This window comes from Dicentrarchus labrax, unplaced genomic scaffold (assembly GCF_905237075.1).
Source record: "Dicentrarchus labrax unplaced genomic scaffold, dlabrax2021, whole genome shotgun sequence".
Lineage (NCBI taxonomy): Eukaryota > Metazoa > Chordata > Actinopteri > Moronidae > Dicentrarchus > Dicentrarchus labrax.
This window is the reverse complement of record NW_026136720.1, coordinates 3920585-3942628: the sequence shown is the minus strand read 5'-3', so window position 1 is coordinate 3942628 and position 22044 is coordinate 3920585. Positions and strand designations below refer to the sequence as shown.

At 40.6% G+C, this 22044-nt stretch overlaps 1 protein-coding gene across 4 annotated transcripts in view; it reads left to right on the top strand.

Annotated features, from left to right (window-relative positions):
- Positions 1–337: 337 nt before the first annotated feature.
- The window catches only part of il34 (interleukin 34), a 42004-nt gene continuing 20297 nt past the window's right edge, over positions 338–22044 (top strand). The window contains exons 1-2 of one of the 4 annotated variants that reach the window (XM_051381083.1): positions 338–522; positions 11021–11331. In XM_051381083.1, coding sequence (XP_051237043.1) covers positions 11286–11331 — 46 coding nt within the window. In that variant the 5' untranslated portion in view covers positions 338–522; positions 11021–11285. Of the gene's footprint in view, positions 523–822; positions 1320–1507; positions 1809–11020; positions 11332–22044 lie in introns of those variants that run through there. The other 3 variants (XM_051381084.1, XM_051381085.1, XM_051381082.1) reach the window with 3 other exon arrangements.

Here is a 22044-nt window from a genome sequence, read left to right as displayed (position 1 = left end):
GTGCCTTTATATGAACCCTTAATAAAGCATTACCTATTAGAAAGTGGCTCCATTTAACGTGAAAATGACTTTGATTATAGATTATTTATTTGCAACTTCTTCTTGTGCATAGTAATGCCACAAAAAAAATCGGACTAAAAACAATATCAAAGGCGACCTCTTATGACTAAATGGAAATATTGTGTGTTGTGCGAGGCTGCGTCCACGCTGCCGGCTCTCTCTCTCTGCGGGCTTTCCCGTCTGAGCTCAGCAGCCAGTCTGCAGAGACACATGCGGTTGTGGTGGTGGAGGTTTGGCTCGGGGTGTTTTGGTGTGATCTTGCTCTGGTCTATAATAATGCAATATTATCCCTCCACCATGCAGACAGATCTCCACAGTGCGTCGCAGGCTGACGATCACGCTTCTAGATAGATAGATAGATAGATGTTTGAAGGATCGAAACGGGATTAATGTGGAGCCGGGACACAACTCTGGATGACCCTAAAATAAGGCCTGTCAGCGGGATAATTTTGACAGATAAGGGTGAGTTTCCGGCGCGCAGAGTCACAGGGGGACACAGACTCCGATTGGAGCTGAATTATGATTTGATTTTAAAGAGTATTAGATTTTTAGATTACTTCTGAGGATGAATGAAGAGTTTCACGGTGGTTCAGAGACGGTTCACTTCAGTGCCCCATTACGCATGTGGGTTGGAAACGCCACATTTGTTCTGATTTAGTCCTGGAAGCTTATATTGCCGGTGAGATGTCCAAAAGCTCCAAAAGGAGCTGAATGTCCTCTCCTCAGCCGTCCTTTGCCCTCTCACTGACGGTTTTATAGGTTATATTTACAACACAGATGGATCTTCACCCTGTCACTCGATATAAACGTGGCTAGAAACGTGTGGAATTTCTGAGATAAGATGATAAAATAACTTATTGAAAAGAGAAATACAGCACGTATCTTTAACAAAACTCGTGTTTTTCTATTACTCTGAGCATTTGGTCCCTATCTATCTGTTCAGCAAACTTTGAGGGAAGCCTAGATCATCGATTAAGCCGCTTGGCTGGCCGCAGACTGTCAGCATCTTATCACATTCCCAGCTGATGGGGAGTAGACCAGTATTTGTCTTCCCGGGGGAATGCCGGGTCATAAACGTGAGTTCTGACGAGAAGCGCTCAGCGGCAGCTCAGGTATCATCTGGTACCTGTTAGAGAGCAGTGAGACCAGCGTCAACCCAGGAGAGAACATCCGGCTAGGACTCAGCTTTCAAAGTAAAACCGTAACGACCGTGGTGACGGACACCTCTGTGGTCTGGCAGTGACGCAACAGATGCAGAGGTGAGAGGGACTTTTTCTTTTTGAATCCAATGACTGATCAGCTAAAGGAAGAAAAAGTGCGTGTGGGAGAGGGGAGGAGGAGAGAGGGGGAGGAGAGAGGGGGAGGAGAGAGGGGGAGGGAGAACTGCAAGGCACGCAAGGAAAGAAAAAAGCCTCCTGAACCTGCGTGTTCTTTTATTTTGAAATCAGGCTGTATTTATGTGTGTGTATCTGCGTCTTGTATTTGACTGCAAGGAGCCGCAGGCCAGCCTGTTGCGCACTTGGCGGCACACACAGACAGAGCGCACCAGAAGCTGCGTGGATGGACAGTTCCTGTGATGGACTTCCCTTAATGACTTTTATGGCTAATTTATGATTGGATGATTGGATTCCCACCTCAGGTCGGCTTTTCTTCTCATTTGACAAAGGAAGGCTCATTACAGCGTGTCACCGCTGAGCGGATACAGCCTTTACGCATCCCGGGAGCGGGGACAAAAAGGGAATCTCGAGGTGCGTGTGTACCTGTGCGTATGTATGTATGTTTGTGCGTGTGCGTTTTTGGATGTAGATGTTCAAACTTCTGTTTGGAAACACACAAGTGTTGCTCCGGTGCGTGTGTGTGTGCATGTGTGTGTGTGCAGCTGGCAGCCTTTAGTTGACCAGGAATACTTTCACTTTCGTCACTTTGCTTGTGGCTTAAGGGGAGTGACAGGATGCAAGCAGTGGCCACATCGTACATTTTACTGCCGCTGTCACAGATCCTGTACGATAAGTTGAGACCCAGAAGGGACATTTTGCTTCTTCGCTGCAGCAGCTCAGCTCAGACTGCACAAAACATCCGCATCGGATCATTTCAACACTGTGTGAGCAGTGAGAGAGTTCAGGTTACACAATTAAGAAGTTCAAGTTACTGAGAGACTGTTTAAACCAGTGATGATTCATTGATTTTATACTGAAAGGAACAAACTTGAGAGAGAAACACAGTCCAATTAAACCTTCCCTTTCCCAGAATGCTTCTTTCTGACATGGTGAGAGAAGTACATGCAGCCACAGGTTGCTTTTCCAGCTTACTCATTTCAGTTTTTATGCAGTTGATTGGGCATTGTTCGGGCCATGATGTGCAAACACAGCAGGTATTTCTGCTTTATTTGATCACAGTGCAGCATTAAGTGGACTGTGACCACTGCTCACTCTGCCTGCAGGTCCTCTGCTGCAGGTCCTGCTGGGTAACAGCCTCTGTTACTGCAGAGTGAGACACCCTGCTTATACTGCCATTTGAGCAGCTGTCAGGTCGTTGAGATACAACCCATATGAGCATGTTTTTTTTATTCGTTATTTTTGGTGAGCTAAAGAGGCTGGAATTATAGGGACAATGTAGGATAACAAAAACTTTAAAAATAGAGCAAGAGAGGGAACAGAGGAGGGCAGGAGAAAAGAAGAGGAAAGCTGCAGTGAGTCAGCCCCGAGCAATGTGTGTGTGGTCCTGTGCTTCTATCCTTGTGAGGACCAGTCTGAGGTGGACCTCTTTTGTGTTTGTGTGTGTGTGTGTGTGTGTGTGTGTGTGTGTGTGTGTGTGTGGACATTTTTACCCAGTTGTCACGGGTTAAGGGTTAGGACTGCTTAGTTTTCGGGGTTAAAAATTGGGATGAGGTTAACACATGCGATGCTGATGGATAAGGTTAAGGATATGGGAGGAATGTAGACTCTGTTGGGGCCTTACAAGCACATTAATATACAAAATAAACAAACAAGTAAATAAAAAGGATGAAGGGCAGGGAAGCTTCAGTTTACTTCAACCTGTATATATATATAATCTGCTACATATGTGTATATATGTAAACCAGATATATATATACATGCATGTGATAAAGCCATGCAGTTTATTATTGGAAAGGGAACCCAAATCACAGACCCTGTCATTCTCTGCACTCTGAGGGCAGCTTAGAGATGCAGCTTTTATGCATGATTGCCTGTGCGGGTGCCAGAGGTTCAGCACGAGAGCGAACATGTTGTAAGATTCGTGTTTTATGTGTGGTCAGGTGAGCATCCTGCGACCTGTGTTGTTGTTGTGTGTTTTGTTGCGCTGGATGACAAAAAGAGCTTTTTACTGAATACTTGTCATCTGTTACATGTTCAAACCTGAGATGAGCTCATCGGTTTAAAGACTTGAGGGCACTGATATGATTATCCAATGTTCTGCCAGCAACGGTATGCCCACATGTATGTGTGACATGAGCAGTGTGTATGCTCTGGTGACCCCTAGAGTGCGTCATGGTAATATTGTTTCTATCTTACATAGTGTCAGGTGTTGATAAAAAAAATTGTAATGCTCAAATTGGACCAAATCCAATTATATCTGATTTTGTCTGAGTTTGTCTCCATGCCAAAATCAGTTATTTTAGGCTTAGTTACAGAGCATGTTATGGCAAAGTTGAGCTCGACACTCGCCCGCGGGTCATGGGAGTCTTTGCTTCGGCTGTCAAAGAGGTCACCCCCCCAACCCCCCCAAAAAATAAATAAATAACTCACTTTTACTTTCTTAGTAAAATAACTTCCCTGCCACCTCCCCTGCTGTCCCAAAAAGGCGTTACTTTTATTATCCGTTAAAGTTGCTTCACTCCTGCGCTGCAGTCACAAAAGTTCAGAGGTGGAAACCTTATCTTTACGGTTGAGGCACTGCTTCTAAACTGGCATTTACCTTCTTCCATAAATCCGCTGGCCCTCTCTCTGGAATGTAATGACACTTAATGAAAAACATAGCTACTAAAATATGCCTGCTACTGTGTCATGAGGTGATCACACTTGTGCCCTTGTTATACAGTTTTTTTTTATTTTTGGAGCCTGTCTACATGCAGCGTGTTGTAATTACAACCTACACACAGCTCCGTCCATTTCTGCAGGCTGTGAAAGAGACAGTTGGGTTCAACAGCAACAGGTTGGCTGCCTGCCACAGAGACTTCGCCACTGGTGATACATTGAACCAGCCGGGAAGTCACAGTTAGTCGGCTGGCCAATCGATGAGGTGTGACATCTTGCTGTGGAGCGCTGGAATAAATCTGATTAGAGAGAGATGAAGAGGGTGTGAAAGAGAGAGGGGGGGTGGTTGAGGGGCGGTTAAAGAGGAAAAAGGGAGTGAGGGAGGAAAGGGCTGAAGGAAGGAATGACTCATAATTTAGTTTATTGTCTAGATAAATAGAGCATATAAAGGATTAAGTAAATACTGAGGCGTGTTTAAATGTCTCTTCATCAGTTTGTTCTGTTGATGTGTGACATAAATGTTCTGTGTTTGAGTGAGTGCGACAAATCAGTAATGGGATGGTAAATGGACTGTACTTATATAGCACCTCTAGTTCTCACTCAAAGCACACTGCACACAACACACGCCACATTCATCCATTCACGCAGCGATGACGAAGGCCATCACAAACGGAAAGTAATTCACTCGTACACGTTTGCATCGGGAGCAACTCGAGGCTCATGGTGCTATCCATTCGTCTCGTAAACCCCCAGCCCGAGTTGGAAAGTGTAAATCTCACAGCTATCTCGCGACATTTCTCAGAGACACACCCACTTTTGGTCGTAATTTCAGCCGTCCAGCTCGGGGTACCTCACAATACACCGAGCTAAACAAGGACGAACGTACGACCCGCAAAACAAAGACGGCTGCGCCCATATTGAGATGTATTTTCTTTGTATTTGTACTACGTTGGTCGTTTTAATGTTGATTTTAAATGCTCTTACACACTTACTTTACATTGCTGCTTTAGTCCGGTCCGGCAGAGCAACTCGGGCGGGGGATTTACGAGACAAATGGATAGCACCATCAGTATCTTTGCTCAAGGACACATGCAGCAGGAGGAGGAGCCGGGGATCGAATCTCCTGATTAGTGGACGACCCACTGAGCCACAACCGTGACACTCACCAGTGATTATACAGCTTGATTCCTGTGTGTTATCGAACAAACATCAGAAGCATTCCACAGCTTTGCTGGAGTTTACTTGAGATTGGAAAATGTTATTGAGGAGACACAGAAAGCAGGCGGTGGGCGTGCAGCTCAGTTTCTAATATTCTGCAGGGTAAGGCAACTATTAGAAACACCTTTAAACATAATACACTCCAGTACAGCAACACCACAAACCATTGCCTCCAAAAGGATCACAGACTTGACTCGACACCACTCTGACAGTGTGAAATCTTTCAACTCGCCTTTTATCTGATTTTCTGTCTGCTGCTTGCTGTGAAGTTGCACCGAGCTCAAGAGTTTCAACCAAGTTTACCTCTGACGGTGTGAGATTTTCTCTGTGTCTCGAGTGTGAAAAGATTAACATATTGTCTACATTAGGGACACATCTGCCACCACGATGGTGCCTAACAATAGATCAGAGTTGATGGATGCTGATGTGAGCTTTCAGTCGGGTTAGTCCTGTGATATAACAGGTCAAAGTGTTCGTTCTGCTCGAGTTAAGTGTGGAGTGGATGTGTGTATTTTACGCTAATGCTGTCAATGATGTGGGAATGGGAGAATGCTGTTTTCATAAATGTAGATTTAAATTTGCTATTTTCTAAATAGATCTAGTCAGTCCCTCACGGAAGTTGCAGTGTTGTGATCGCAACAGTTAAAGCATATTCAACCAATCCCTGAGAATCCTGTGAGAGAGAGCTTACAATTTTGTCCAATCACTGGAACTTTCCTGCTAATTTAACCAATCATTGTAGTAGCGAGCAATACATGACCAAACTCACATCGTTGTTTCGAGTTGTGAAGATGCAGACCCTGCCAACATGTGCGACACGAACGTCTCGCCTCCAAACAATTTTAATCTCATTGGATTAAGTTGTCTTATTGGATTTTTAATGAATTATACCAAAAAATAACAATTTGTTAAATTTTCTCCTTCGCAATTTAACTGCAAAAAAAAAAAGCTATATATGTTAGAAAAGCTGGCGTGAAATCAGGCATGTTACGCCACAAGAATCCCCCAAAAAAGCATTCAGGTCAAACAGAGTCAGGGTGCTGCTTGTGCATGTTAGCTCACTGGAAAGGTTCTTCTCCACTAAATGGATCCTTAATTAGTATCAGTGGTAACACCTGTGTTTACCCTACTATTTCATGTCAAAATGGCTGCTGTGAAAAAGATCTATTCATTTATTGTACATAAAAAGGGAATCCCCGATTAAAGCGTGTCTCACATAATGCCGCTTAGTGAAATCAAAGCCTCGAATGGTGATTTTCAACCAGTTTGTGGTGCTGTGAAAAATCAAAAACAAAAGCACATTTTCTATACATTAAAGCTGCAGTAGATAACTTTTATTAAATTAACTTTTTAGAATTGGGTTTATTGCCCAGCAAGTTTACACAAACGAGGAATTTGCCTTGGTGCCATAAGAATCACAATCAAGGAACTTTTAAATATACATAAAGATAGAAAGATCTAAGAGCTGTGCAGGAATGTGCAGAATTATTTTCTTATTTGTTGAAACTTTCACTATATCCTGATAGTAGTACACGAGACAGATAATCTGTGAAAAAAATCAGGTTCCTCTGGCTCTTCCTAGTGCTCCTTGTTGCAGTTACAAGAATCCACCAGGACTAAATGAAAACAACCAATCAGAGCCAAGACACTTTGGGCTGGAGGTTTAAAGATTGGTTAATTTTTTAGTCTTATTCCTAAAGTTGATATTTGAGAAAGACTTAACAATCAACTATCTTCCTTGGCTCTGATTGGTTGTTTTTGTTCAGGCCCGGTGGATTTTAACAAATGCCATTAGGAGCACTAGGGTACGGAGCCCCTAAAGGGACATGGGGAAAAAAAACCCAAAACAAAACGTTTCTAGTGCACTAGATAGTATATCTATCTATATCAGCGAGGCCATCACAAACGGAAAGTAAGTCACTCATATAGATATAGAAACTATATCTAGTGCGCACTAGATACGGAGGCTCATTTGAATATTAAAATTAGCCATGTGTTGATAGGTCACCACACGAAAATGTAACCAATGAAATTACTTATTTTGACACACATTTTAAGCCAATAAGTATTAAACTAACAAGGTAATGTGTCAAAAGGCGGACCGTTTTTGTTATTTTCTCAAAAGGAGGACAAATGAGTGTCCGGCTGCAGGACAGGGCATTTAAATGTGGACTGTAACAAAAAAGGTTACAGATTAATTTACATTTATTTTTTAGTTACAGACAAATTAGTTTAATACTCATTTGAATATTAAAATTAGCCATGTGTTGATTCGCCACAACACAGATCCTCATCTAGATAGCATCTAGTGCTCACTAGATAGTACTAGATATTATCTAGTGCATTTCATTTTTTTTTTCTTCCCCATGTCCCTTTAGGGGCTCCGTACTAGCGGGAGCCAGAGGAGCCTGATTTTATAAAAGTTATCTACTGCAGTTTTGAGGCACAGGTTTGTGTTTTAAAATTGTAATTCAGCAATCTAAATTATGCCAGTGCAGACATTGCCATTGCTAACAGCCTTTCCATATGAACCTAAGTCTCGACTGACAAACCCAGCAGTTAGCTAGTTTAGTCCTATGGTTATTCATTGATTTTTGGTTAAAAAATAAAATATATTAAAAATAATTAAACTGTATTTCACTTTTTTGTATTATATTCCAACTAGAGTCCTGACAGGATGCGTAATAGCACAGTTAATTTTCATCTTTATATCATAAAATCGGCTTTATTTCTCTCTGGATGATGTAGAGGTTTTGGCTATTGCATCAGTCAACCAGTTCCTTCTATAAATAAATGTACGTACTTCACACATCTGGTGACCAAAAACAGGTTTTTGATCTGCATCAGTAAGGAATTCCAAAGTTGAGCTTTTTTCGCATCAGTGCTTAAGATTCTCCAGAAATGCTGGGATTGTACAGTAGATATCAAATAACCAACAAACAACAATTAACAACAAATCTTCACAACAGTTAACACATTTCCAATTGAACTTTTACAGAATCTATAAAAAAAAGTTTTGCTCTTGCCTCTAGATGAAGCCACAGTCAGCGGTTGGGTGCAAGACACAACCCAACCTCTGTGTTTACACATGGCCGGTAAATTCCAGCAGACCCACAATCCACTCAACACATCTGCTGTATGATGTTTGTCTGACAGCCTTGCTTCCATACAGTGTACTAACAATCTCAAGGAAACCTTTGCAGTTCACACACAAGAAATGAGTGGACTCGGTGCTAACAGCACACGTCTCAGGGCCAGCCGTGTCGTCAGTCTCAAACTACCTGTGGACAGACTCTCCACAGCAAAACCTGTGGAAAAAATCAAGCTTTTGAAGAGCTGCAGAACAAAGTCACCCGACTAGTTTTCCACTCATGGAAACACCACGAAATTGATTAAAAAGACCAAGTATCCTGGAACTAATTGATGTTGTGTAGTTGCATATTTTGACTGTCGGGAGGATAATTTGTATGACACTTTAAAGCAGGTTTACCAGATGCAAAGTGGAACTGACTTGCAGTGATCTTTACGGCGTTGCGTCTATTTTTCCAGATCTGCAAGCTAAATTCTCATACCTCCATACATACAGCCCCTTGATGGTCAGATTTCTTGTTGCTGTGGTTGATAAATACATGCAGAGTGATGTTAATTGTAGGTGCAATAAACACTTTAAGTTTCTAGAAGATGAATCTTTCTTTTATTCATATTATATATATATTACATCAATTCTACTTATGGTACTTGTGGGCTGTCACCAAATTAATGTAGTCAATTTGCCTGAAACTACAGCTTGTATGACCATTTGTAAGCAAGTGCTATCCTGGATTGTCAAGAAAAACTTCTGGAAAATGTCCTGGAAAAGTCCCGGAAACCTGTTAGGGGATGACTGTGCATCCTTCCAGCCCAAGAAAACAAACAGTCTGCTGGCCACCCCACGCCAGTCCTCTTCTCGGCCAAATTACACAGAGCAAAGCAAAATCAGTCCCAATGACCTAATAAGTGTACGTATCATTAATGGGTTGATGTCTGTCTTTCATTATGAGAATGATACTCTGTAATCATGCACATAGTAAAAATGTTTCAGTTTTATATAGTGAGTGTAAACAATTTAAATTCATGTAAAAAAGTGAAAGAAACAGAACACTTGTACTGGGTTGGTACTGTAATCTATTGGCCAAAAACCTGAGTTTAGCTTTTCAATATTGTATCAGGGGAGAAAACATGCGTCCTCATGTAGACTATTTCGCGGAGATACCGACCTCACTAATGAAACTAATGAAAATCTTTGCTGATTATTGGATTTGAGACTTTTTGAGGCCGCGCTGTCATCCTGTATGAGTGACTAAATTACTGCAACGTTAAGCAGAGGGAATTACTGTGTGGCTGGAAGTTCAGGCATGGTAGGCTATTGTGACTGAATGAAGGATGGTGAAACACTGATACTGGTACTGCATACAGTATGAGGGTATGTGTGTGTCTGTGTGTGTCTACCTGCAGGAGATGTGCGGTCGTTCACAGGCAATATCTTCCAGATGTTCAGAGGTCAAGACAGTGATGCACCTTGGAATCACGGATTTTCTTTCCCCACATTCTAACCTGTTCATAATTTTAATATGCTATATATTTATGACAGTATTAGACTACAACATCTGGACCACATATGCAAGCGATGGTGCCAAATAGTAGACATTTGGCACAGGGGGACTGATATGAAAAGTATGTATTTCATCCATCACGATGAAAAAAAAACTGTCTTTAAGTAAGACAAGGATATATTTCACACAAACCTCTTATCAACAATTTTAAGTATTAGAATTTAGTTTTAATCCAAACTGTAGTCAGACCGACATCTTTAAAGATTCTTATATAAAATGTGTTTTATCACACGTATATGTTGAAATCCAGGGTGAGAGCTATGTGATAAAAGGTGGGGTTACATTTTATTCAAACTGAAACAAAGAGTTTGTTTGTTTGTGGTCCCTCCATGCTCAAAAACATACTAGGCATAGACCGATTATCAACCAATATTCAAAATTTTTCAGATTTTCTTTATCTTTTTTTGTCCTATTGCTGATAAAATAGTATTAAAGTGTGGTTCTACTACTTTAGCATTATCTGATTGGTTACACGTCAGGTGTAATATGTTTTAGATAAAGCTGAAAAGTTCTCTTTTGCAGCATTTAATTAAATATAATTATGCTGAAAGTACTCAGATCTTAAGTAAAAATACCACAGTGTAAAAATACTATTTTACAAGTAAAAGTCCTAAAAGTACAAAGGTAATGGCATCAAAATATACTTCAAGTAACAAAAGTAAAATTGCAGAATCATATATATTGTATGACTGGATTCAATTAATTGATGCATTAAATCTCCAGACAACCCCAGCCATGCCCTGAACTCAGTCTTCACTCAACTCCCATCATTTCACCATAATTTCTACCCTTAATGCTCGGAAAGTGAGGGTGAAGCGAGTAAGCTGCAATCTGCAACTACACCTCTAGATGGTCAAATCCTACTCACTGCTGGTTACATATGTTGTTTTACACATTGTTCGTTCTAGCATTCCTTTCAATATCAAAATTCAACTTGAAGAAACCTCAAACTTGAGATAACTAACCCTCCAGGTCGGTCTCTGTCAGTCCATCTGTTCAGTGTGGTTGACTGTCAGTCCCCCCCCCCATCTGTTTGATTGTTTGCCTAGTATTTTCCTTTCTAGCCCCCTGACTTATTTTGTGTCTTGTTTTCAGACATTCGACAGCAGAGAGCAACAGAAGCACAAGAGTCATAGAAACCAGGATCTGCTGCCGCTGGCATGTTTCAGAGATGCTCAACTAGTCAATGAAGACCTGAAGTCCGTCGACCCATGTGTGTCCCGCTAAGCACAGACACTGAAAAGTTGCAGACACCAGTGTTGTAGGAGTGTGTGCGAGTGTGTGGCTGACCATTGTGTCTGTGATCACACACTGTGCTGTGTTTAAAGCACTGTGGAGCTGAAGACTTCAGCCCAAGAGTATGGTCCAACTGTCCACATCAGTCTGCCTGCTGGGAGGCCTTCTGGGTAAGAGACTTCTACACATGCGTGTTTTCCGCTGTAATTGGTGCTGAGATGGTTTTTATTTTGTGTCCCAGTGTAAAAAGTGTAATGGAATTGCTCTCTCCCACTCCTACTCACTGGTCCTTGTTTTCATATGTGACATTTGGTGATGTTTTTCATCAGACCCCTTATATCTTGGTGGCTAATTGTGTGCCAGTGTGGAGGGTTAATCCAGTGGCAAAGTGCAGTTTTGGTATCCATTATGTCCTTATATTCAAAAAGGCCAATGATATATAACTTAAGGTGCATTGGAGCTGCACCAACTACAGCAGTTCTCAGAAAAATCACATATTTTTCTCAAGGAATCAAGGAAAAATTTAAAGTTTGTAGTTCCTTCATGCTACACACATAATCAATAAATAAAAATCTATAAATCTATTTATATATCTATCTAATCTATATATATATATATATTTATATACATATATAAATATATTATCTACATGTTATAACCACTATACACTAAGAAATAATCCTGCAGTGCATCTTTTCCATTTGCGCTCTGTTGAATGTCTGTTTTTTTGTTTGTTTCATTACATTCCTCCATTACATTTTCTCTAACCCTGTAAGTATATTCTGCCGTCTCTGTAACTCATTATAGTACATATAGTGAAGAAGCTTGTGATGTCCTACAGTAACAAGGCCAAATTTGGTTATGATATTATGGAACAGAACATTTGTTTCCTCTGGAGAGTTACTTACTATACTGCTCTGTTGCAGCCCCGTCAGTGGCTAAAACAGACGCTTCAGTTCCTTTCGGCAGCTGATATCATCGTTGCATATAAATGTAGTTAATCGCTGTTAGTTGGAGCAGCACAACTCTACTGCACAGTCTTTAGACCTGAAAGAACATTTGTACAACTGTACAGTCCAATCAAGTGGACCTTAAATATTGTAAACAGGTCTGATACTGATGATTTTATCCATTAATAGGTTCATCCTTAAGTCTGTAAAAGTCTGTGTCCTGCATAGGCTGCTGTATTACTAAAAATAACTGAGATTACAGATGTATTTATGCACCTGGATCCCTGCTCCTTGTCTGCCAGTGTCCCAGTGGGAGTGCTGTTGTCAGCCCCTGTGATGGATGGTGCCCTGTTTGTACCATGTGTTTGGTGGTGAATTGGTCCCATTGCGAGGCGTCTTGTGGCACCCTCGAGGGCGTTTGTGCATTATAAGTCTGGAAATGAGGATTATCAGTATTTCACTCTGCAATGTTTAAATGTATTTATTTATATACGTATAGGTGTTAAACATGTAAGACGTCATTTGTTTGAGTCATTTGACGCTAATTGTGTGATTTCAAAATGATGAAGCTTGTGTCATTCCTAATTGACGGGTGTGTTCACATTTTCACCGTTACCCGAGGAAAGACACGTGTAGTCAAATAGCTGACAAGGTGCAGTGTTTTTTTGTCAGATTTTTATGTATTTTCTCCAAATTTCTCCTAAAACGAGAAGTTCAATGGTGTCTTAACCCTTGAGCCACAGAACCTGGTAGAGCTTGGTCTGACCATGATTGATGCTTGCCCCAAACACACCCACTGCATTCCTCCGAATGGCAGCCCGTTCCCAACTGCACGATGGAAATATGAATAGTCTATGCTCTGCAGTCTTGGCGCCTTAACTGTCCTCCTTGCTTTGATCGATTAAGCCAGTGTTGTTTGTCTTTGTAAGGGGAGAAAAGAGTTAACAGGGATTTGTACGTGAGGAATTAGTCACTTTATCATGTGGAAGTTGACAACCACGGAACCATTCTTCAGGTGGATCAGTCTCACACTGAACAAATATTCAGCCTCTCTGTGTGAGAGCCCAGTTGGATGACAACCACTACCAGGTGAAGGTGAAGACTGCTACTTGCTCCGTTGTCCTTTAATCTTTTCTTTCTTAGAAAAACTGAAATGTTGGACTTTTAAAAAAAGCAAATTATGTATTTTATATTTCTTTTGTTTTACTTACTGTTATTTTAAAAAAGTTACTTTTTAGTCTCGTGTGCGTGTTCCCCGGATGTATTGTAAATTACTAAGGGCCGTTTATTTAACCTCTCCTCATCTCACCCTAACTAGACGTTTGCCATTAAATATTATTCAAGAATAATGTATTGTACATCGGGGTCTAGGCTTGGTTTTAGACAATTGTGATCCTTGTAGACAGATTTTTATAATATTGCTTGGAAGCCTTCTTTGCACACAGAGAAGCTGCAAAGATGCAGCGTTTTCTTTAATCAAAGTCTCTTCAGTGAAATGTAGAAACCTTCGTTTTGACCATGAGTCTGTCTGCTGCAGGCTATAGCAGGTTTATCGGAGCATTAGGACACTATTATTACTATTATAGTGAAATAAATTACTATTTATTGTCTCACCGAGCACAAGTAGTACTGAGACAGCCGGGGAGATCAACAATGAGGAGAGATGACCTCAGGCTAACCTCACTTGACAGAGGCCCTGCTGCTGGACATTTAAATGACAACCTTTGCCCAGGACAACAGCTTTTGGACAGATTTACTGAAGGACTTTGTTCTCAGACTTCAAAGATCACTTGAAGAGTAGGAATCACCTAACCTATCACCCACTAAGAGTTATTTACTACAAATCATTACTTATCTGTAGTAGTTCACAAAAAAATTGAACAATATGTATCCAGTAGCAGTTGTGTCTTGTATGTGCTTTGGTCTGAGTGAATCAAATAAAGTAATTTCCATAAAATCCAGACCAGGGCTCTAATGGAGACCTGTGTGGAGACGTGCAGCCACACCGGCTGCTAAAGGAGACCCGCGTCTATCTGCTTCTATGCAAAGTTTTACGGTGTATATGCTGTATGATAAAAGCTACAGTATGGTAAATGACGATCTACTGGTCCTGTCTGATAATGTGAAGCATGATTAATGACATCGCTGACAGCTCCACTCAGCAGCTGCTTATGCTAAAGGAAGCTTCACACACACATTGGAAGAGCTGTCTCAAAACTCCCCAGTCTGGAGCTTTTAAGCTGAAAAGCTTAAAGACTGTTCACCATCTTCCAGTTGTTGGTCATTTCTAACTACCCAGTTAGCTGACACTGACATGGTGCAATCAGCTAGCTGGATCTCCGTCAGGTCTACGTTTTCATAAAAAGGATTGGTGGTTCTTCGAACAAACAAGCCAGACACAAGCCTGCAATTGAGTGCACTAACTGGACAACAGCCCACTGGTTGTGTAAGTTGACTTAAAGGTCCAGTGTGTAACATGTAGGAGGATCTATTGGCTGAACTTTAATATAATATTCATAGGTATGTTTTCATTAGTGTAGAATGACCTGAAGGATCGCTGTGTTTTCGTTACCTTAGAATGAGAGGTTTTTATCTACAGAGATAACAGTTGTTAGTCTGTATAACTTCACGTTTACTCCTCTAGGTTGGTAAATGGACCAGAACTACAATGCAACAATTTTTCATTTTGTCCCTTGTTTTGGAGCAAATGAACCCGATTACAGGTGTGAATACAGACCTGCTGATGGTTGTACAGAGCTGTGTTGGTATCTGCACTACAGCAACTTTTTCCACACCCTACTATGGATCTAAACAGAGCTGATGTATTAAAACCAAGGACTGAAATGTAGTTGAGTCCAAAGAGGTTCGAGTCCAAGTGAAGGCCGGCTCAAATGAGAGAGACAGAAAAAAAAAAGAGCTGTTGCCATTGCCAATGAGTTCTTGCTTTTGATTTGCCGCCTTGTAAGCCAGTGTCAAAGCCCATTGTAGATGGATTTTGAATTAAACCAATACCTGTTTTCTGAGCGTGCTTCATCAATAATTGGTTTTGAAGACCGAACCTGGCTCGAGTACTACAGCGTTGGTTAAAACATAAGGAGACAATGTGGATATAGATGGATTGGAAACAGGGCAGGTGAAGACAACCACTGCTCTGGGAACATTAAATAACTGCAGGTCTGCCAACAAATCAAAGCTACATAATGCTGTCATCAGCGTATCCAAAGAAAAGCACAGATTAACGGACATCACGCCGTTTAGGAACATCCCCCGCTGGCTGTTTCTTCAGAATACTGACCCTTTTAGTCATTTTGCAACCCACTATGTTACCTTTGGTTTTAATGTCCAGCAGCTGCAGCCAAGGGCAATATCTAAAGCTTACTTCACTCCTGACATTCATGTGATTGACGTGGCCCTCATAATCCCCTGGCTTTAAAAGCATGTGGACAAACAAAGTGGAGGGAAGCATTGCCCAGGGATAAACAAGGAATGAAGTCAGGATTCCAAAATCATCAAGGTGAAGATTGCCCCGTTTCTAGCTACAATAACTTAAAAAAAAACATGTATAATAATCATTTTTATTGTATTTGTATTATTTGTAATTGTGTTTCTTGTCAAAATTTTACTGCACTGGTGTTTAGTATATACTTTGGACAGGGAAACCCCATAATAAATTATTCCCCAGAATCTTGGATCAAAGTTTTACAGCCAGTGGAAGAAATGGAGACACAGTGTAATTCAATCTCTTCACCAAGGATGGGTTTCAAATTTAAAGACAACAGTCAGTCTGCTACAAACGCAGTCGGACATCTGGTGTATATTTGCTTCAGATGTCCCTGAGGTAATATCAGAAAACTGTTCAAAGAGAATATTATCATATTTCTTGATCACTGTACAATACCCCAGGTTCCTTCTGTGAAGCTGTAGAAGCATATATCAGCTAATTTGACAAAAATGAATCAATGAACATTATTATTACTGTTATTATTATAACGGTATTGGAGCTGCATTTATTGTATGAAAAGTGCTCTATAAAATGCTTTACAACAAAGAAATTACATGCAGAGTGCTTCACATGAAAAAGACCAAATTAACATAAAGAAAAGGATAGCATGCCATAATCAATGGAAAATAAGATGGAAAATAAAACCCACTGAATGAACAACTGTGCATGCAGTGGATGGATTTTATCTGCCGTGAAGGAAGGCAAATGAGGAAGTCATAGAATAAGATTAGAACCCACTGAATAATAATAATGAAAAAAATAAGTTAAAAATACAAATTAACACAATACATACAAATTAAAATAAATTTTGAAAGAAGTGCAGCGGTGCACATGTGCGACGCAAAGTGCATGACAGAGTTTCAGGCCAGTATCAGAAAGGCATAGTTAAAGGCTAAAGTAAAGAGGTATGTTTTTGGCTTTTTTTATTTAGCAAGCTGCCTTCCCAGATCTCGATATGTTGTGTGTCTCATAGCATTGGGATGTGAGTGCATCCACGATTTTCTTTCGGCTGTTTCTGGGAGCCTCCAGAAACCAGCAGCAAACAATCACAGTGTGTGATCACCTCAATATAGGAATTGTTGCACACTGATCCTTTAAAATCAACTATAAATGTTCCAGGAAACCAGTGCAGAGCAGCTTAAACTGGACTAGTGTGCTCTTTCCGCTTGGTTCTGGTCAATAGCAGAGCTGCAGAGTTTTGAATGAACAGAAGTCTCTTGGGGGAACAATATTGACATGCTGATAAATGGAAATTATCTGCTTACAAATAGATTTAATATCTTATCAGAATAAGAGGAAACTGTTCGCTTTTTAGATCCACTTCACTTTTGAGACCCACATGAATGTCGAGCCACTCTTCTTTAAATTTATGTGTGAAAATATACCATTCTCAGATCTCAAGCTCTGGCTGAAGCATGGTCCTCTGTGGAGACAATGAACACAGATGGGTTGCAGCCGAGAGAGGCAGATGACTGACAGCTCTTCATGACACAGGCACAAATGTGATCCAGTGTGTGAAGTGTAGCCTCATCCCATTACTGACTCAGGAATGCTTTGTGGTGGTAATAGTGTGCACAATAGTGTCGGGAGAGTCAATATGCAAATATGTAATTATGGATACAGTGTTTTTTTAATTTCTTTTGTGGACCGTCTGCATTTTATGCACAGGAATGCAAAACAAGTAACCATAATATTGAACTTCCATGTTGAACCACCATGTTTCTGCAGTAACCCAGAAGGGTCAAACAAAACCCTGGCATTAGATAGGGGGGGGGGCATGCATGTTTTTTGCTCATTTTGTTGCCACCGTAGATTCTCCTTCACGCTTGGTAGGTGAGGGTGACAGAGTTGCGGTCTGCAACTCCACCGCTAGATGCCACTAAATCCCACACACTGGACCTTTAATATCATTATTAAAGGGTTGTAACAAGGATGCAATGTGTAGTGTGGTTTAGGCAAGATTTTTACAGTTGAGCTATAATCATATCATCAAAGATGGTTATAAATTGAATAGTAAACTGTCTCCCTCTCTCTCTCTAACCCCAACCGGTTGAGGCAGACGGACGCCCACCTAGAGCCGGGGTCTGCTTGAGGTTTTTGCCTGTTGAAAGTTTTACCTTGCCGCTGTCGCCAAGTGCTTGCTCATGGTGGGAACTGTTGGGTCTCTATAAAAAATTTTATAAGGAGAACGTTCTAGACCTGCTTTATTTGAAAAGTGTCATGAGATAACTTCTGTGATGATTTGGCTCTATACAAATAAAACCGAATTGCATTGAATTATTATAAATATAAACTATAAATAAAAGCACAAAAACAGTATATGCTCTTACTTACAGCCCAAGCTGAAGCTGCTGTCATGAGGCGTCCACAGTTATATAGTCTCTTCCTACTTCTGGCTGACACTTGGATGAATCCAAAGACTTGCACTTGAAGCAATCCAAAATCTATGGTGATATGATGTATTCTCAAACAACCTCATCAAGCTTGACTTTTTGGAAATCCATTCGTTTTCTGCCACCACTTATCTTGTTCAGGGCTGCCACACAGTTGCCTCCTATCACAGCATGCACTAACGAGGCAAACAGTGGACAGGTCTCAAGTAAGTCACAGGGATAATACACACAGATAGACCAACACATTCATTTACACTCATATTCACATAGCGGACAGATTAGAGCTTCTGGTTCAACTTACCTGCATGTCTTTGGACCGTGGGAGGAAACCCGTGTGAACACATGAGGAGAACACGCAAACCCGAAAGGCCCCAGTCGGATCTGGTCTCGTATGACCTCCCTGCTGTGAGGTAACTGTAAGCAGAAAAACATTCTCATTTTTTCATTTTAATCTTAAGAGGTAGACACATAACCACTGCGCTTTGTCAATGTCACATCACTCCGTGTGTTACATTCATTTTACTCACTTAACACTTTATCACTTTAACACTTTAATGCCAGGACAGAAAAACCAAGTTGTGAGAGGGTGTTTTTATGGTTATACTGGGCAACAACTCAATGTCTCAGCTATCTGATTTTTTATCTCCCAAACAACACCTGAGCTGAGCCCATGAAAGAACTGCATGCTGAAAGACCACTGACTTGCACAGTATGTATATGTATTCTGCATCACGAATAAGATGTTTACGCTGCAGAACCACATGTATGGGAAAAGTTTTGTTTGTGAAGGATTGTTGAGCAGTTGTAGCTCGTACATTTTTACCCCACTATGACTGGTTTCTGTGGGTTTTTCCTCATTTGAATATTTAGGAGCAGTCCTCATGCCTTTAGAAATATAGTCAAATGCAGCTTGGTAAACAGTGTTGTGTGTTAGCATGCTGAAAGAGCGCCGGCCATTGAACAAGATTTCTACACATAGCCAGCATACGGTATATCCAACCAACCACCCTTGTGTGCACCATGTGGTCATCTCCCAGGGGCTGTAGACATAAGAGAATTGGGGGTCTTTTAGCACGTAGGCTGGCTGTTTGATCTGACAGTTTCCTACAGATGATATATCAGTGTATGATGCTGTTCATGACCTGGTTCTAAGGATGAGCGAGTACACTTTTACGTATTCGTATCCGTATATACTCGGAATCAGCAGGATCTTGAATTAGAAGTGGACTGGATTAACTGGAAATTGCTTATTTAAGCCTGAAACTGATACGGGTTGATCAGAAGTTCCTCTATTTATTACCAAACTATTTACAGAATTGAGCCCTTAAAGAGGTGCTATTGATCACAAAAATACTAAACTAGTTTTTTTAATAATAGTTACTAAAGTTACAAGTGCAGATATTGACATATTTTACTAGTTTGATATTCATACTCGTAGTAGAAAGTATCCATCGCTTACTGGCACAGATTGCATGCTGTTAGTTGGGGTGGGAGAAAAATCATTCTCATAAGAATGGCATTTTTTATTTTCCAGGATTCTTAAGTGGAATCACACAATCCAAAAATCTATTTTTGTACATTGTTAATAAGTTTTCTTATATGTGGTATTTTTAGTTTTGAGTTTTCGTCTCTGTTACGAACTGGCCTTCTCACACGCAGTCAACCTGCTTGAGCCTCAGGTCCATATGACATGTTGTTGAGTGTTCAGGGGGACATTGGTCTTACAGGGCAGTTACCCTTAAGTTGCTTCTCTTTATAGGTCCACACAGTTACTGCTCCCTTTTCTTTTTATTTAATCAAGTATTCTGAATGAAATTGTGACACCAAAATCCCAAATATTCCCAAAGATTCCCAATCCTACTAGATGTGTGCCCTAATGTCTCACACTCTAGTGATGGTAGCAAATCAGTAATATTGCTACATGAAGAGAGGATTATCTTAACTCCAGTCCAACATGTGATTGCTGTCATCCAGTCATCAAACTTGTCCTCAGGCGTAGGCGAGCCCCACTTAGTGTCTTCAGAGGAAAGCACCCTAAGGATTGTTCTCTCTTAAGTACTGACAGGGGCTAACATCCCTTAAGGATCAATCAATCAACCAATCAATCAATCTATCAGTCTTTATTTGTACAGCACCTTTCATATAGGTGTCATGTAGTTCAAAGCGCTTCACGGATGACTGACAAGAAGGCATGTGAGAAAATAAAATAGAGTGAAATAAAAACTAGATAAAATAAATATAAAATAAAAGAAATATGAAAACAAAATGCAATGAAATAAAAAGCTACAACAATAATAATAATACAAAATATAGTTAAAAGTTATGCTAGTTGCTAGAAACTTAAAGTGTTGCATTCACACCCAACCAGGTTACAGTCGAGCTCATTGTCACCAATAAGATCATTTAGACAGATTTCATTTGTATGGCACATGGATGATATTATTATCAGCAATTTCATGAGGTTGTGTTTTTATGTATACAACGTTGTTCATGACAGAGCCATGAGGTCTGTTTTTCAGATGATGCAGGCATGCATTTGGCCAAGTGGCAATTACATTAACACTAGAGGTTGGCGGTTCGATCGAAGTGTCCTTGGGCAACCCCAAACTGCTTCCGTCACATCGGTGTTTGTGTGTTTGTGATGTGTGATTTAGATGAGGAGTTGGCACCGTGCAGCCTGGCATCAGTGCGTGAATGGGTGAATGTAGGTGAATGTAGGTGAAGGCATATTGTAAAGCACTTTGAGTGGTCGTAAAGACGGGAAAAGGTGCTATGTAAGTGCAGTTGCAACAAGAAAATCCCAAGATAAGTCCATCCATTTTTCTTCATTAATTTCTGTGTTGAATATTCTGTGTGTTTACAGTTTACACAAAATGCCACTGAGAGGCAGATATTGGGCAACTACAAACAAATCTCAAGTGACGTTCTTCAACGGGTCCAGGCATGTGCAGGTGTCAGTAATACTCCTATATTAATAACCACAGGATAATTTGCTCTACATGAGCTGTCTACCAGTTTTTCTTCTGAGCTCTGAAAGTACTCTGATGTTGCTATTATTGAGGTCACGTCCTGACAGCAGCACATCAGTGAGGCAGACCTGTAAAACTGTAAGAAGTGAGTTTTCAGTTGAGGGTCAACTCTTTATTGTTGTCTATCATTACCAGTCTTAATGATGACCCTTTAAATGCATCCTGAAGTAATGTAAACAGGTTCTGTTGGAGTTTTTGGTTGCTTTCAAACTGTTGCTGTGGAAATATACAGAATGTGTGTTGGTTAACAGTTGGTTGGTCCACCACTTTGTCCAAACTGAAATATCTTTCCATCTACTGGATGGATTTCCATGAACTTCAGACTTTTAGGCCGACGTCAGACTGACAGTAGCTCTCGCAAAAACACAGCCCTCTCGTTCATTTGAATGGAGCCAGTCTGGCGCAGTCGGGATGCCAATGCAGAGGACTGCAACAAAACAATACCCGATTGTTGGGCAAAAAAGTTTAATCTGGCTCAACTTGTGCTGCAAAGTTTGCGACACCATCTGACAAGGAACTGTGTTAGCCAATTATGCAGCACACATACCTGGTAGATTACTATATAAGGTAAATGGCTTATATCTCTACTGTTGTGATCATCACAACTAAAGATAAAATCATTGCCGCCGTGATAACTTTCCAGAGTGGTAAAATCCTGTGTGTGAGTAATAGAATTGTACAGTTTTTCGCCGACTGATAAGCCTTTAAACACATTGACGTGCTACCCCAACTGCTCTTTAGATCATATTTTATGATCCCATCAGTACCTTGAACCAATGGTTCTCAACCCTTTTGGTGTCAAGGACCCCCAAACTTATATACATCCGACCCATATTTGATAAGATGTAGTCTCAGGGATCCCAATCTGATAAGATGGAGTTAGTCCATAACTGTGTATACTGCAGATTTATAGTAAGGAGTCTGAAACCTATGAGCAGAATGTTTATACATTATCTCATTGGGCTAACTTTTAGTCGATGAAATAATTGTGAAATTAAAATATTCCTAC